The sequence below is a fragment of the Hirundo rustica genome, chromosome 6 (genome assembly GCF_015227805.2).
Source record: "Hirundo rustica isolate bHirRus1 chromosome 6, bHirRus1.pri.v3, whole genome shotgun sequence".
Lineage (NCBI taxonomy): Eukaryota > Metazoa > Chordata > Aves > Passeriformes > Hirundinidae > Hirundo > Hirundo rustica.
Genome location: NC_053455.1, coordinates 44,649,071 through 44,665,384, shown reverse-complemented (window position 1 = coordinate 44,665,384; position 16,314 = coordinate 44,649,071). Strand labels below are relative to the sequence as shown.

The window sequence follows — 16,314 nt, the reverse complement described above, 5'->3', positions numbered from 1 at the left end:
TCTTGCTTTCTGTAGTCACTTATTCTTGCAAGTTGACCTGCTTCTAGGAAGAAGCTGGCCATTGAAACATTATTGGTTATATCTGGAAGAAGAGAGAAGAATAACAGAAAAGATGCAGTAAAGCTTGTCTTAAGGAGCTACACAGGGAATTGAAAAAGCAATGATTTACCGAGGAAATGTTCTTTTATAATTTAAAAGGATCAAAGCATAATCTGAGCAATATGCCAGGCCTGAAAGATGGAATAGTGCTTAGATACTCTGGCTGAAAATTAATGCCTCAGTGTTTGGATTTTTTTTTTTTTTTTTTTTTTTAACAAGGTTAATTGTATACTCTAAAATGGAATTATTCTGTAAAACCTGTTGTGTTGATCCCAGTTAATAGGAATGCACTAGATCACTCAATGGCCTTGGTCATATTAATTTCAGTTGTTGGAGTGTATCACTTTTGGATATCTAGGGGATGCTTGATGTGGGCAGGAGTCACTGATGATAATGCACAAGTACTGGAGTACTTTCAGCAAAGGGGAAGTGTGATTGTTGTCCTGATTTTTAATATGCAGGATATGATTTCTTTCAGGGCACATTCACAGAAATTCCAGCTAGCAACATCCGAAGAGTTATTGCTAAGAGATTAACAGAGTCTAAAACCACCATACCTCATGCATATGCTGCTGCTGACTGTGCCATTGATGCTGTTTTGAAATTAAGAAAAGAATTGGCCAAAGGTTAGTAGTCTGACTTACTTTAATATGTGGTAATACTAGTGTGGTTATATTAATGTATAATTTTTCCTGTTTGGATAAACTTCCCCAGGAGGTGTAGATTTTATGTAGGTAGACCACTGTGTAATCAAATAATTATTTTTCAGTATTCTGTATGTTGCAGTCAAACTGTAGTTCCCAGCAATTATTGAATTGGACAGCTTGTCAGGATAGAGGAAAACGGAGGTGTTGCTTTGCCAAGTCACATATCACTCAGAAGTCTTATTTTCCACAATGATCAGGTTGCATAAGCAAATAGTGATGCTCTGTTTGGTGATGGAGATGTGCACTTCCTAGACTGGTACTAAGTCTGTGTGTTGGGTAAAAAAATCTAAAGGCCTGTTATTTTATAGAGTGAAGAAACAATGGGGTGGTTTTTCTCCTGCTATACTTCTTTTTTTTTTTTTTAAACCACAGATTAGTTCTAAAGACAGAAGACATTTATGGTAGAATACAGCTGTTGGCACAAGAAAAAAGAACATAAAAAATTTCACATGGATTCTTTATTGTGTTGCTTCATTAGTTCTTTTTTCTGGTACCATTTGTGTAGTTTATTCTCAATAATTCAGCTTTGCAATGTTTCTCCCCATTTCCACAAAAAAGAAAAATTAAAAATTTTAGGTCTAAGACCCTTCAAGTTTTGATCTAAAGTTTCATGATTGCTGTCATGGTTTGAAAGTTTATAGGTTCAAATGGTAGCTTTCCTAAGCCATGAGAGCTCTGCTCATGTTATTCAGAATAATACAGCAGAATAGTTTTCATTTACATTTCTATGCTGTACTTATTGAGAAACTGAGGCTAACTGTTCTGTCCTAGTGACTAGCCCATGCTTGTTTATCTGTTTGTGTGGTCTAAAATAAAATTTGACTGGTATATTCAGATTTCCTAGATGATGATGCAGGAGCTCCTTCTCCTTCCACTGGAGTTTTGAATGACTAATTTTTAATGCAACAATACCTAGGTCATTTTTCTACCTGTCATTTTTCCTAGTGCTGTCTTATCCACAAGTGAACGTCAAGGAAATTTTCTGATGCTCATATTTTCTTTAAACAGCAGTAGTTCATAAGGAATGAACCAGAAAAGGATCTTAGGAATAATCACTTGAAATTTTTCACACCTCTCCTGCTGTTGTTGATTCTTAATAAATAATTTCTTTAAATGCAGAGGTGGAAAAGCCATATATCTTTGCATGAAATTGAATTGCAGAGCTTGTCCTGGTAGATTTTTGTGTTTCTTCTGATGGAAATTATGGTGTTTTCCACTGTAATTTCTATTATAAACTTTATTATACTGTATCTTCTATTATAAACTTCAGTGGTGCAGGGTAAAATATTATTAGATGTGGAACTGTATTCCTGCTCTACTACTGGACAGTGGCATTTTTGCCAAGGGTTAGGAATGTAGGATGTAAACAGAAACCAGTGTATATTTGATGACCAAGGTACAGGTTTGTCTGATGTGAAATTCTGTCAGTGCAGCATAGTAATTGCAAGTTCTATTATGTTCTGTTGGAATGCTGTCTCTCTTCTTATACATAGATTACTAATCATGGCAAATGTTGCAGGCCAGTTATGTGGTAAGTGGATACTTGGTTTACTCCTCTAAATTTGTGATGACTTAAGAATGTTTCACTTGATGTAATTATCTGTAAATTATTTTCCCTTGCAAAAATATTTCTAAAGGTTTGTGTTACATGCCATAAACCAGATTTGAAAATTAAGCAGTTTTGCTGCTTGATCAGGTTTGGTGACAGTAGTGATGGTGGTGGAAGGGTAATCTAATTTTTTTTAATTGTGAGAACGGTGAGTTTAGTATTGTGTAAATGTTGTGCATTTCAGGGTAATTTTATGGCCTAATCTGCTTTGTATCTATTATCCCTGCTTCTGCTGCCACTCCTGATTTTAGTTACCCGTTTCAGTCTCCTGAAACTCTCCTGAGTGTCTCTGCATGAGATTTTTCTTGATGGATATGCATTTTGTCCCAAGGGGGAAATCACTGAATCACTGGAATCTGGTCATCACACAAATGCTGATAAAGCAAATCTTATGAACAATGACTATTACCCTTTTTCTTAATTCTTCTGTTTCCTTTTGCAGATGATATTAAGGTATCTGTAAATGATTTTATTATCAAGGCAACAGCAGTTACTCTGAGGGTAAGCAAATAATTGACTTTAAAAATACATTTTAATAGAAAACTGCCGAGGAGACAAGGAAAGTATTTTGTGAGTCTGTGTGGAGATATGAATGGGATCACAGTAAAGCCGCTAATTCTGTATTGCTTATTGTCAGTTTTTTGTAGATTTCTAGGTAAAATTCTCTTCCCTGTCTATGCTGTAAACTGCAAAAATGAGAACTTCTTAGTTAAGATCCACTTACTGCAGTTAACATCTGCAAGTCACAGTAGTTGCTTTGTCAGCAGACTAAAGCCATTGACAAGATCATTCGTCTAGTCTTAGTTACATCTTATTTCTTTTAGTTATGAACAAACATTTATTTAAGTTTTATACCAACCTTGTTATTACCTCAGGTGTATTCTGATGGCACATTCAGTGATACCTGCTTTGAGATAAAAATTCTGGCAACCACTCTTTGCTCATTGCAAGGAATTCTTATTGCCTGCATTACCTCACAATGAAATGAAAATGTTGGAAGAAATGTTAGAGCTGTTTTTCTCATTTGTGAGGATAATTTGAACTATTTAAAAGTTGAGAGAGGAAGTTATGTTTAAGTTGGGGAACTATTCCTATTCCTGTGGAGGTGTGGAATTGAGAGAACACTGGACTGGAAAAGACTTAACAGATTTATAGCTGAACATGTACTAAATATTAATGTATAATTTTAAGAGGTATAGCTTAGGTACAGCTTAATGCTAATGTATAATTAATGTATAATTGCAATCTAGACAGAAAATAGGATTCTAGGCATGCTTTAAAATTCAGCATCCTGTGATTTATTTTGTGGGAGAAGTTGCATTGCTTTACGTGCTGGGCCATCATAAGGTGGTATCAGTGAGGAAATTTGTAGTAATTAGTTTTTTTTTCCTAGCTACACTGAACAAACTTCTGCCTGTCCTGCCAGTTTTAGTTTCTGGTGCATACATTTCGTGCTTTTTGACAAAGTAAACATGAATAAAATCAGTGCAAGCTAATTCACATGATGGATGCCTGTATGTAACTATGTGTCTTAAAGGAATTTCCTTTTCCTTAATAACTGATTGCACTGTTATTCTTCTAACAGCTGTCTATTTTTTATTGTCTCTCTGTGTTTTAGCAAATGCCAGATGTGAATGTAACGTGGGATGGGGAGGCCTGCAGGCGGCTGCAGTCCATTGACATCTCCATTGCCGTGGCAACGGACCGAGGGCTCATTACACCAATCATAAAAGATGTCGCTGCCAAGGGAATAAAGGAAATTGCTGCCTCTGCAAAGGTGGGTCTGAAATGTGCAGCAGGCTGAGGAATAGAGCAGCTGTATGGTTTTCTGTAGCAGAAAATGTAACGTGACCCAGATACACATCAGTAATAACAAAGGCAGTGGATCTAAAGCAGTTTCAGCATTACTGACATTTCAAAATTCTTATTAATTTTGGAACTATTTTCATTTTTAGTCGACAATAATATCATTATTTAGTTGAATGGTGGCTAGACTGCTTGAAAAATAAACCCGTACAGACTTCTGCAATTTAATATAATTATATGTCTTTAATCGTCAAGAGAAGACTACTTAATGCTATTTTCGTTAGTATTTCCAGTCTTGGGGTTTGAGATTTTGGGGTTTTTTGTATTTTTTCCTTTCCCAGAAAATGTCTCATGTCTGCTTTTTTTACTCTCTGTGCAGTAATACTATGGAACATATTTCTGTCTGCATTTTTTTCAATATAAAGTTCAATTAAGGATATAGCATTAAACTCCTCAGACTAATGAACAGTATTTTGCATAGACCAGGTGCCAGTCAGAGTGATTTGTGGCAGTTGTTGCCAGATAAAGGAGTGGTTTTTGGCAGGCAAAAGGAGAGTGAATGATGAAGTGTCCCAACACAGGCCTTTTATTGTCATTTAACGAGTGCTAATCAAAGCCTATGGCATCTGAGGAATGCAATGGAAGAAAATTCTCAGGCATAAAACTGTCCCCAAACTAGACACCACTGTGCTTAGTAAATTGCCTTTTGTGTAAAACTACAGAAACCATAATAGTCTGTGTTGACAAAGGGGAACAGCCAAAAAGTTCTAGCAGAAAAAGATGGGTCATACCACAAAACATTCATAAATGGGTGTTTTTAAGATTTTTTTCCAGTCCATATTGCTTACTTTATGCTGAATGTGTTGTGAAAACAGTTTCTTACGCTAGTAGCCAGTTGAGGAGGAAGGTCAGCTGAGATTGTTGTGGGGTTAGTGATGGACTGACAAGAGGAAGAGCATTGTTTGGTGTTGTGCTTTCATTAGCATCCCCAGTACCTGTAATAGTGTGGGGTACTGCAAACCTCTCAGCATAAATCAATGTCCTGCAGTTCATGTGATGGAAATGCAGCTTGTGTTGCACTCAGTGGGGCCATGACAGCGAGCATTCCCCTTGCCTTGCAAGTGGAATATGTGTGACATGGGTGTCCACCACCAACATCATTTTGCTTTTCAACTTCTTCGCTGAATTACTGAAATAAATACATACCTGGTATGCATAAGGGGGAGGCACACACTGGAACTGCAGCTGCTTCTCTGTCAGTCTCCCTGTTGTTTGGCAGACGCTTTCTTTGTGTGATTGCTTATATGTCCCCTTCTGCTGCATGTTAATTTTGTCTTCTTTCCAGGTCATGTGCATCCTGGCATTGTATTTTCATCATTCAAATAATGCAATTGCACAAATGCTCACGCTTATATTGACCCTGTTGTGTGAATGCTGTTCCCATGGCTATTGTCTTCATTAATTATTCAGAGATGAGAAGAAGCATAAAATAAAGCTCAGTGTATCTTTGTAACTTTGACTTGCTTACTATAAATTTTAAAGTTTTGTAACTCTGCTATCTTATCTTGGAACATACTATGAACTTCTTGGGCTATATTTGAACATTTCTTCTGTTGAATTTTAAAGAAAAGTCTCACAAATGTAATGGATATCACAGAAGGACTGGCCTTACAGGCACCCTTCAAAAGGTAGTTGAATGTTTAGCCGGGAGAATTACATGCATTCATTCTGGTAGAAAGTTCAGAAATGATTTGTCAGCTTCTTTAACAAATATGTTACGAATACTGTGAATTTATCTCATCAGTATTTTGCTAGATAATCTTAAAACCACCAAGGAGATTGGTGGTTCCATTGTAAAAACTGGAACAATATTTGTAAGGTGAGAAAACAGATTTTATTGAGCAGCCAGTATTGGTGGGAAAATAAAGTTTTGTGTCCCAGTCTCTTTGCCAAATCACTGCAGATACAACAACACTGTTGCTGACGTGCTTCCCTAAATCAAAAAGCAGGTGACTTTTGCTGACTTAATGTCTGTATGCTACTTAAAATCTCTTCCTGAAATAAAAAGAACTGACCAATTACAACACACTAATTTCTTTTTCTCTGCCTGTTTTCTTCTTTCATCTTCTTTAGGCTCTAGCAAAGAAGGCCAGAGATGGAAAACTGTTACCAGAAGAGTACCAGGGAGGATCTTTTAGGTAAAACCCTAGAAGCATTTAATATATGCAGCATGGGTTCAGAACTGTTTTATTCTCAGCTGTCCCACTGTCTTTTAACGCATTGTTTTTAAAATCTTGCTCTGTTTAGGATGAAACGCCATGTGATGATTCTGAGGGTCAAACCTAGACTGAGCATCTTGTATCAGGGGGAAACAATTACTTTGGTACAGGTTCATTTCATCTGTGCTTGGCACGGGTGAGGCCACACCTTGAGTTCTGTGTTCAGTTTTGGTTCTATCCCCACAAGAAAGGCATTGGCGTGCTGGAGTGTGTCCAGAAAAGGACAGTGGAGCTGGTGAAAGGGGTGGAGCACAAGTCTCAGAAGGAACAGCTGAGGGAACTGGGATTGTTTAGTCTGGAGAAAAGGAAACTCAGGGGGGACCATGTCACTGTTCACTTTTTCTGCCTGAAAGGAGTGTAGCTGTAGTGAGGTGTGGGTTGGTCTCTTCTTCTAGGTAGTAAGTAACAGAAGAGAAAATGGCCTCAAGTTGCACCAGGGGAAGTTTAGATTGGGTATTAGGAAAAAATACTTAATGAAATGGATTGTCAAGCATTGCAACAGATTGTCCGGGGAAGTGGTTGAGTCACCATCCCTGGGAGTGTTCAAAAAGCAGGTGGATGTGACACTTTAGGACCTGGTGTAGTGATGAACATGGGAGAGGTGCCATTTGATGGTTGGACTGTAGTGTTTAATTGTTTTTCCACTCTTTGCTGTAACTATAACCAGAAAGGAGGAGATAGTGGGCCAGCTTTCTCCATAGACAACTGGTCACAGAAGAGTGCAAGCCTTTCCTAGTATACCACTTCACAGATGGTAACATGGACAGAAATGTTTTTGTCTGTTGAGTGATACCTAGATGCCCAAATTTTATCGTTTAGTGGGTACCAGCAGCCATTGTAACTTGCAGTTGTGAGGTTCAGTCTAAAAGACATTTGGCTTGGAACAGGGATAGGCAAAATATATTTAAGACATTGCTTTGCTGGTTTACTTTCTGGCTTCTGTGTGTGCAGTGCAAGAATATATTGCTGTAAAGAAAGACTTTTTAAAAGGTACGTTATTTTTAATTGCAAGAATTCCGAACCCTTGAGAGTCCCAACGTGCTCAACTGACAATAGTTCAGATCTATTTTTGACTTAATGGCTTTTGCCTTGGAGGGGATTTAATCGTAGGAGTTGTTGGATAGAGATTATTTATTGTAGGGAATATGTTTTTTCTGATGTTACTGAAACTCTTGTCTGTTTTCAGTATCTCCAATCTGGGCATGTTTGGCATCAGTGATTTCACAGCAGTCATAAACCCTCCTCAGGCCTGCATCCTCGCTGTGGGCCGAGCAAGACCAGAGCTCAAGATTGTGGAAGATGAAGAAGGGAATGAGAAACTTGAGCAGCATCAACTCATGACAGTGACTCTTTCGAGTGATGGTCGAGTGGTGGATGATGAACTGGCTTCAAAGTTTCTGGAGACCTTGAAAGCCAATATAGAGAATCCAATGCGACTGGCCTTAAATTAAACTCAGTGAAGATTGCTTCCTGTTTTGACAGCATAGATAACTATTATATACTTATGGTTGTTTTTCTGTATAGAGGAGTAAATAAATAGCTGAAGACGGACAGTTAAAATATTTAATTTATGAATTAATGTGAAACACTCATCATTTTAGTCTCCTGAAATAACCAGGTTTCGTACTGTAAAGCTAAAAGACCTTAAAGTTAACATGCCACGTTTCTTTAAACGTATAGTGCCAATGGCACATGTTTGCATAGGAAAGTCAGTCTCATCTGTAAAAAACTCAATAAAACTTTATGAACTATAAAAGGGAATAATAGAATAATTTGGGTTGGAAGAGACCTTTAAGGGTCATCTTGTTCAGCTTCTCCTGCAATGAGCAGGGATGTCTTCTGAGCCCCATCCACCCTGACCCTGAATGTTTCCAGAGATGGGGGATCTTCTGCCTCTCTGGGCAACCTGTTCTGTCTTTTACCACCCTCACTGTAAAAATCTTACTTATATCTAGTTTGAATCTACCTGCTTTCAGTTTAAAACTATCACCCCTTCTCCTGTTGCAACAGGTCCCGCTAAAAAGTTTGTTCCAATCTTTCTTAAATGTCTCCTTTAAGTATTGAAAAAACCAGAACTTAGTTGTGCAAGCAATGTTCTCATGGAGGTCCCAGTATGAAAGGTCAAATTCAAGCACTGAATGGTTGCTGATTAGTGCTGTTCTTTGCATGGATGGAATGTAGATGTAAGTATAAAGTGTTTCATCATCAGTGTGTATTGAAATGTAACTTGGAGACTCAAGTGCAGTGGCCTGAATTTAACAGAATTAAATTGGTTTCTTTCTTACATATAAGTATGGAACTAGATATTGCATGTAAATGTTATGAAATAACTGTGTTTACAGGACCTCACGAGAATATAGATTGTCAGTAGAATTATGGGAGTTTGTTTTATTCTGGTTTGTGCAACTGCTTTTTCCTAATGATCTGTAGGAGTTAATTATGGCAGCAGCTCATTGAGTATACAGCTACTTGCAAGACAACCTGTATTTAACACTAAGGTGAGAGGTTTTGCTAAATGATGTTGCTTTTTTATCTTCTTCTGCTATCATAAATTTCACAAATTATTAGTCTGACTGTAGGGAGAGATTTTGATGACCAGATACAGTGTACTGTGCAGGAACGGACATAGCCATTCTGTATTTCCAAGAGTTTCTTACTGATAAACCATATTAAAGATTGGTTCCTGAGGATTAATTTGCAATTTGAAATGGTTGATGACCAATTTTTCCAAAGCTGTTTGTCAACCTCATATTACTGTGGGGAAAAAAAAAAAAAAAAAGGACCAAATTCTATATTTTTAAAGAAGCTTTGATTATTTGCTGAATCCGCTCTGGCCAGGAGATTTTTCAGGAAAATTATAAATCTGATTTCCTGCTTTTCACTAGTGCGTGTGTTGCTGCAGTGGTGCTGTGTGTTCCCCTCGGTGGTGCTCCCGCAGGTGAGGGCTGCATGGCTGCTGTGTGCCGCTGCAGTTCTTCATGCGCTGCGATCCCTTCTTGCGAGCCAGTGCTTTCTCCGCGCCCTCGGAGCCACTGGAAGGCGCTGTTGCATGTCCGGATGGGATGGGATGGGATGGGATGGGATGGGATGGGATGCGTGTCCCGTCCCACCGGGTGGTGCTCACATCCCTTGTGCTGTCCCAGCAGGCCAGGCAGCTTCTCCAGGTTAGAGAAACCTTTGGAGCTTCGGAACTGGGCAAGGCTAATACAAGCTGGAATTGCAGTGTCTTTACACCTGCCTGCTTTGCCAGCATTGCTACTCGAAGCGGATATGATTTGTCAGTCATCAGCCTGTGAAGGAAGTGTGTGGAATTCAGACATGTGATGGCAGTCACATCTCTTTAATTCAGAGGAAATGTACCCTTTGGCAGCATCTACCACTTCAGCAGGAGTGAGACAACAAATACCTGCCCATACAGATTAAATATTCAGTATCTTGATGCTTTGGGATAGGAGCAATGGGTAAATTGCCAGGTAATTGGCAGTAGGTGTGCTTGCTTTTGAAGCAAATTTTCCTGAAAGTAAAATTTTCACAGATGAAAAATTTAGCTTTTCTTGAGTAATTTTTTTAAAAAAACATAAAAATTGAGTGTACTAATATGTGCTGGAAATGTGTGCCTTTAGGATACTTACTATCTTTATATCATTTCCCATTACAGGAGGCATGATTAGGGGAAAAAAAAAAGGTAGCTATTCCGGACTTTATGATTGTTGGCAAATCTTGAATTGCGTGTCACACTTTAATCCCTAATTTTAATGTCAGAATATTTGACTTTTGGGGATTTTTTTTTCCCCTGCAATCTACTCCTTATGAAATAAAATATCTGTAATTTATCTTCTGCTTGATGCTGTATCCTGCACCTCAGGATACAGTTGGTCCTTTTAGATGCCGGGGCACACGGCTGACTCATATGCAGTCATGTTCTATTCTGTTTGTGCCTAAAATGTTGAAGGCATAGAGAGCAGATTCCTCTAAGCCAGTATAGCAGTTATAGATTAAACAGGAAAAAGCCTGATCAGCTGAAAGTGTCTTTCAGCATGTTCTTTAGTTAAGCATAAGTTTTGAACTTTGAACTTGGGATTTCTTTCTCTGTTGTCATGCTTGAGTGAAGCAGGAGGATGATCATGGTAGCCTGCTAGAGATGTGTAGAAACATGTCCAAGAAACACAGAAATGTATGATTTGGGTGAAATTACATGTTGATTAAACTGGGGCGAAAATCACTTACGGGAAGCTTGACAGGCTACTTTGCATGTTTACTTTACAAAATCTACATCTTTCATCTTTATCTGTGAAAAACTATCACTGTTTGCTTGAACTCAGTTTGCGCTCCTTCACTTTTACGTCAATTTTCTTTCAACTTGTAGGTGTCATGGTACATAATCATTCAGATACAATAACCAAACTGTTCTTACCTTTCTCCATAATAATGGCCCTGCCTGTCAAGTTAAACATTTGTGTTGTTATGAGAAAATAACTAGCTGGAAAATGATGGACATTTCTGTTTGTTCGGTACCTGTACTAAGGAAAATGATTCATGCTGCGTTAATGAATGCCACTATTTATCTCCTTTAAAGATAAGAGAACAAGAGAAAAGATTCCCTTTTATACTTTGTAAGTTTTTCTCGTGGCTTAGACCTAGACAAGAAGAAAGGGCAGCTCTGGACATTTTTATTTCTGCTCACTGTTTGAGGAATGAAGTGAATTGTTAGAGGAGCAGATCTCTCTGCAGTTTCATCATTTTTGCATTGTCTGTGTGATGTGCATTACAACACACTCATCCCTTCACTTTGCAAGGATCCGAGCAACTGAATAATGCTCTACATTCACCTAGCCATCAATTAATTCCTGTTTCAGTTGCCTATTTTAAGAAATAACTATGTTTCATTTTGCAGCTTTGGTATTTTTATTTAATTTTAATTTCTTCTCTCTCAAATAAATTATAAGCTTACATATCCGAGGAGGCCATTTGCTTGTGGAGATGCGTATACTTGCTGTGTCATGTCCCAGTCTGCATTAGCAGCATGCACTGACTGGGGAGGTTTTGGCAGACAGCAACATGCTGTTTCCTCCTCCTTGCCTGGAGAATAAGAACTACCACAGATCCCTGGCTTGATCAGGAAAAGAACTCTTCTTAAACTGTTAGGGAGTTTGAAACTTTTGGCTTATTGTGTAAATTTCAACCTCATTCTAGGATAGTAGGAAAAAATTCTACAGCACCTTTACTGTTCCTTTAAATTACAAACTATGCACAGATTCAAATGAAAATAACATTCAAATTCCACCCCACCCCCAAGAGTATTTAGAGAGAATTAATTTGCAGTTATTTTGGAGTCAATTCATAAGTTAATTGGTTACGCCCAGGGAAATTCATCAGATGTTTTAACACCTTGCATTTCCCTGTTGACAAATATAGAAGATTTACAGCTTTTTCAGGTAGGTTTGGAGTCTTTCCTCTGTGCATTCATATTTTGAACCTACTATAGCTATCATAATCTTCAAAGCAGGTGGTGTCTTACTCAAGCTCATAACAAGGGCTAACAATTTTGAGTGACTCCCAGGCTGGAGCAGAAGAAACATTTCTGGATATGCAAAGTTGAAACAATGCTCTAAGGTACCTCCTTGGGTGCTATCCATATGTATTTGTATGCTCTCTGACAGCTGCAGACAGAGGCCACAAACAGAGGGTCGAAGCCCTCTTACTGAAGTGGATAATACTCATAGGAGTGATTATTGAAATTTACCTGTCAGGGCTGTCTCAAATATTATTCACATGGCTTAAATTTAAAGTGCAGTCTGAGCTGAGAGAGGCATTTTAGCCAAAGACTATATTTAAAGAGTTGCAGGAAGATATCTTTAATTTTGAAGACAACCTCTACTGTGGAGGGTAGAAGAGATGAAAGAAATTCAAAGGAAAGTCTCTTTCACCTGTGCTTGAACAGCATTTTTTGTGTAGCATTATCTCTATTTTATTCATTATCAAGGAGTGCCTGGATTTCTTTAAGCCATAAAGTATAAGCAGATGATCTCTGACTATGTAATTGTCGTAGATAACCTCTGAAGGAAATAATGCTTCAAAACTTTAATATTCCATAATGCATTTGAAAGGGAATTTTACTTTTTAGACCTCGTTTTAAAGGAAATGCATAATTCCCGTGCGTCTGTGGGCCCATGTACAATCCCTGCACGTGCAGAGACGGAATGCTAAAGACCATCTGCTGCCTTTTCAACCATGTTTGTTAAAGCTTTTCCGATTTTGGCTACAGGATGAACAGAGGCAGGCTTCTGGATTCCCCTGCTGAGACTTCAACATTTCTGCTTTAATGTTCACGTTTCCATGTGTGTGTTCAGGCACAACACTGGGGGAGGCCTGTGAGAAACCTGCCCTGATTACATTTGAAGAGAGTAATTGCACCATCGCATCTGTTGCTCAAACAGGAGTGATGAGACAGGTGCAATGATAGCTGGGAGCAAATACACTTGGCTAAGAGAGACCCTGAGGAATCTGTGAAGCAATCTTTGGGTGAGAAAGCAGCCTTCCCTTGTACCTACCTCATCAAAGCGTTTTGGGGCTGTGGTGGGAGGAGGAGTTGTCCTGTGTAAGAGTAATTTGTCCAGTGCACTTGAAGAGATTTTAAACTTTTTTGTTAACTAATAAAAAAACAACAACCAAGTAAAACCTGCGGTTGTTGCAGAGTACCTAATTTAAGGATAAACCTAACAGTCCAAAAAACATAGGGTATTGGGACTGATTTAGGCATAGACTAAGCCATTATTTTTCTCTGTGCTTTTCTGAGCATGAGTCCAGTTTAATGTTTAAGCTGTCTAATATGGTAATTGTCCTTCTGTGGATGTGCACTATATACAGCTCAGTAGTGTGTCTGTGTATACCATTTGAATTGAACTAGTCATGGATGGTAATTGACAATTTACTTTTAATTTCAGAATTATGACATCTACGCCACAAAAAATGCGAAACACAAAAAAAATAGCAAAACAAACAAAAAAAACCCCTGACCAACCAAAAGCCCCCTACTAAATAGCTATAATGCTCCACTGAGACAAGAGTTTGCCCAACTAGTGGCAGAAAGTGACAGTAGAACAGGAAAACAGTAACTCTGTGGAGAACTCTGTGACAAAAGAACTCTGGTTTCTTGAATACCTAAAGACTGGGAGTGTGGGGGAGTGTTTTTTTGTTGTTGTTGTTTTGTTTTAGATTAATTAAATGCAGAAAAATGTGGCTTTGTTATAAGTGACATTTTTTTTTTTTTTCCCCCATAGCAACCACAAGTTCTAATTAAAAGTTCTAGAATACGTTCTTTTGACTCTGGAAGTTTTAGGGGTTTCTTTTGAAGTTCTTGTGGTATTAAAAATAATTGTTTTCATGTGGTTTGCCATTATTTTTGTGGTAATTTAGAATGCTTGGCTAAAGTTTCATAAGTGAAGAACAGATTAAACAACCATAGATTGCAGTTTTCTCTGATTGAAGTATGCAACTGCAAGGTAAGTTTTCTGGAGTAGATGCCCCTGTCACCAAGTAGGAGATGTAAAGATGGCCTTTTGGTAGGCTCTCAGCCATGTGAGAAAAATATCTAATTTCTTTTCATTTCCTTCTTGCTCAATTTCCTTTTTTTTCCCCAGTTAAAATTAGCTTTAATGCACTTAATTAGTGACCTAGTTAACCAAAGCATTTATAAACACAATGATGGTTTTACAAAATTTTGAATTATATCTATGCATAACAGTTTTCATTAGAATTCTGAAGGACATTCCAAAGGTGTTCAGTTGCACAAGTTTTGTTTCAGATATAGATTTATGTAAATAATAAAGTGTATGCATAAAGATTATTTTAGAACTGGCCACCACTTTTAAAGTAAGAGGTCATTTAGTAATGTGTCAGCTGTTTAAATAATTTGAGGAATTACTTATCTGGCAATGCGTAATCAGTTTTTACAACAATCCCAGAAAACTTTGACTCACCTCACCATGAATTCCTAACAATTTGTGTTATCTCTGAAATCCTTATGCAAGCAGATATTTTTCAATGGAGGCATATTTGGACTTGAAAGAAATCTTCAACTTTTTTTGAAGCCTGTGAGGAGTCAACTTTCTCAGAAAGAGTTAAAATGTTTATGAGTTTCTGTCTATCTTTCTTTTAGTGGCTGTTTCCTTGCTAATAATGCAAAGAGAAAGTAGATTTCTGAAATAAAAATAGTGCTGGGACTGTCCACAGAGGTGCCTAGAGATTGAAAATGTTAGAATAGCATCTCAAACTACATCCTAAAAGCTGCCTTTGGCTTCCAGTGATAATGTGAAATATCAGTGAGGAAGCCCTTTGTGTTCATGTGTCTCGGGTCTCCTGGGGCTGCCTCACCTCTTTCAAGCAATCAAACGGTGAGAAGACATAAAAAACAACTGACCACACAAGAGAAAGCTGAAACATCTCTCAGATGTTCATTAGCAGTCCTGGCTAAACAGGGATGTTCCAGCTGGCTGGAATTTAGCAAAAGTGTGACCCATCTACAAAAAAGGGTTGGAAGGAGGATTCGGGGAGCTGCAGGTCTGTCAGCCTGACCTCAGTGCCAGGGAAGGTCCTGGAGCAGATTGTCCTGAGTGTGATCCCACAGCACGTGCAGGGCACCCAGGGGATCAGGCCCAGCCAGCGTGGGACTGGGAAAGGGAGGTCCTGCTTGACCAGCCTGATCTCCTGGGACAAGATGAACTTGGTGGATGAGGGAAAGGCTCTAGTGGATGTTGTCTACCAAGACTTTAGTAAAGCCTTTGACAGCATTTCCCACAGCACCCTCCTGCTCATGGCTTGGGTAGGTGTTCACTGGGTAAGCAACTGACTGGATGATGAGCCTGGAGATGGTGGTGACTGGAGTTGCATCTGTGCTGTCAACCATTGGAACACGCTGCCCAGGGAAATGATAGAGTTGCCATCCCTGGAGGCATTAAAAGACGTGGAGATGTGGCGCTTAGGGACGTGGTATAGTGCTGGACTTGGCAGTGCTGGATTTACATTTGGACTTGATGATTTTTGAGGATCTTTTACAACTAAATGATTCTCAGACCTAGTTCAGCTACTTGGGGATATTTTAAAGATTCCCAAAATTAGGGTGAGAGATATTTTACAAGAAAGCTAGATTTATGTTTTCCTTGTGCTGATTTTAACAGTGCCCCTATACTATATCTTAAATAATAACAATTTCTCCACCACCATAAATGTGAAGTCTTGGTGTTCCTAGTGTTGAGCTCATTCTGTTTGTGACTGAGAAAATGTAGAGGCACTTGGTTAATGTTTGTTAGATGTAGGTCTTGAAATCTCAGCCACTTTGTGAATCTTATGGCAAAAAACCCCACAGCCCTGCTGCCTCCTTCTCTGTAAGCCCAGGCTGCTGTCCCTTCTCAGTCATTTGGGCCACTTCCCACTGGCTCTGGATGATCCTTGCTTGTGCTGTTTCTCCCTGAAGCTATTTCCTGTGCTTACCAGCACTGTGACAGAAACTGGTTGATACTTATCTTCACAGTTCTGCCAAAGGATTGAAGCAGTGGCTTTAAGTAAGAATATATATTTTCTATGTATATACATGTGTGTGCTGTTGTATTAGTTTGCCTAGCCAGAAAACCCTTTGAATGGTTTGTTTTGAGCTAAGTACTGAAAGCCTGTGAAGCAGGGAGAAATATTAAGATTACTTTATTTCCTCCTTTGTAAACTGTTCATGTAATCCAGCAGGATTTGCCACTCCTTCAAAAGAATTCCTTTGTCTATCCATAAACTGGTTTAATTCTTTTAGATTCACTAAAGCAGGACT

The 16,314-nt window shown here is 38.5% G+C and overlaps 1 protein-coding gene across 1 annotated transcript in view; it reads left to right on the top strand.

Annotated features, from left to right (window-relative positions):
• PDHX (pyruvate dehydrogenase complex component X) overlaps nucleotides 1–9,208 on the top strand; it is a 33,452-nt gene extending 24,244 nt beyond the window's left edge. Inside the window, exons 7-11 of the mRNA XM_040066527.2 lie at nucleotides 578–725; nucleotides 2,858–2,916; nucleotides 4,034–4,192; nucleotides 6,355–6,419; nucleotides 7,687–9,208. Coding sequence (XP_039922461.1) covers nucleotides 578–725; nucleotides 2,858–2,916; nucleotides 4,034–4,192; nucleotides 6,355–6,419; nucleotides 7,687–7,951 — 696 coding nt within the window. The 3' untranslated portion in view covers nucleotides 7,952–9,208. The remainder of the gene's footprint in view (nucleotides 1–577; nucleotides 726–2,857; nucleotides 2,917–4,033; nucleotides 4,193–6,354; nucleotides 6,420–7,686) is intronic.
• Nucleotides 9,209–16,314: the final 7,106 nt, after the last annotated feature.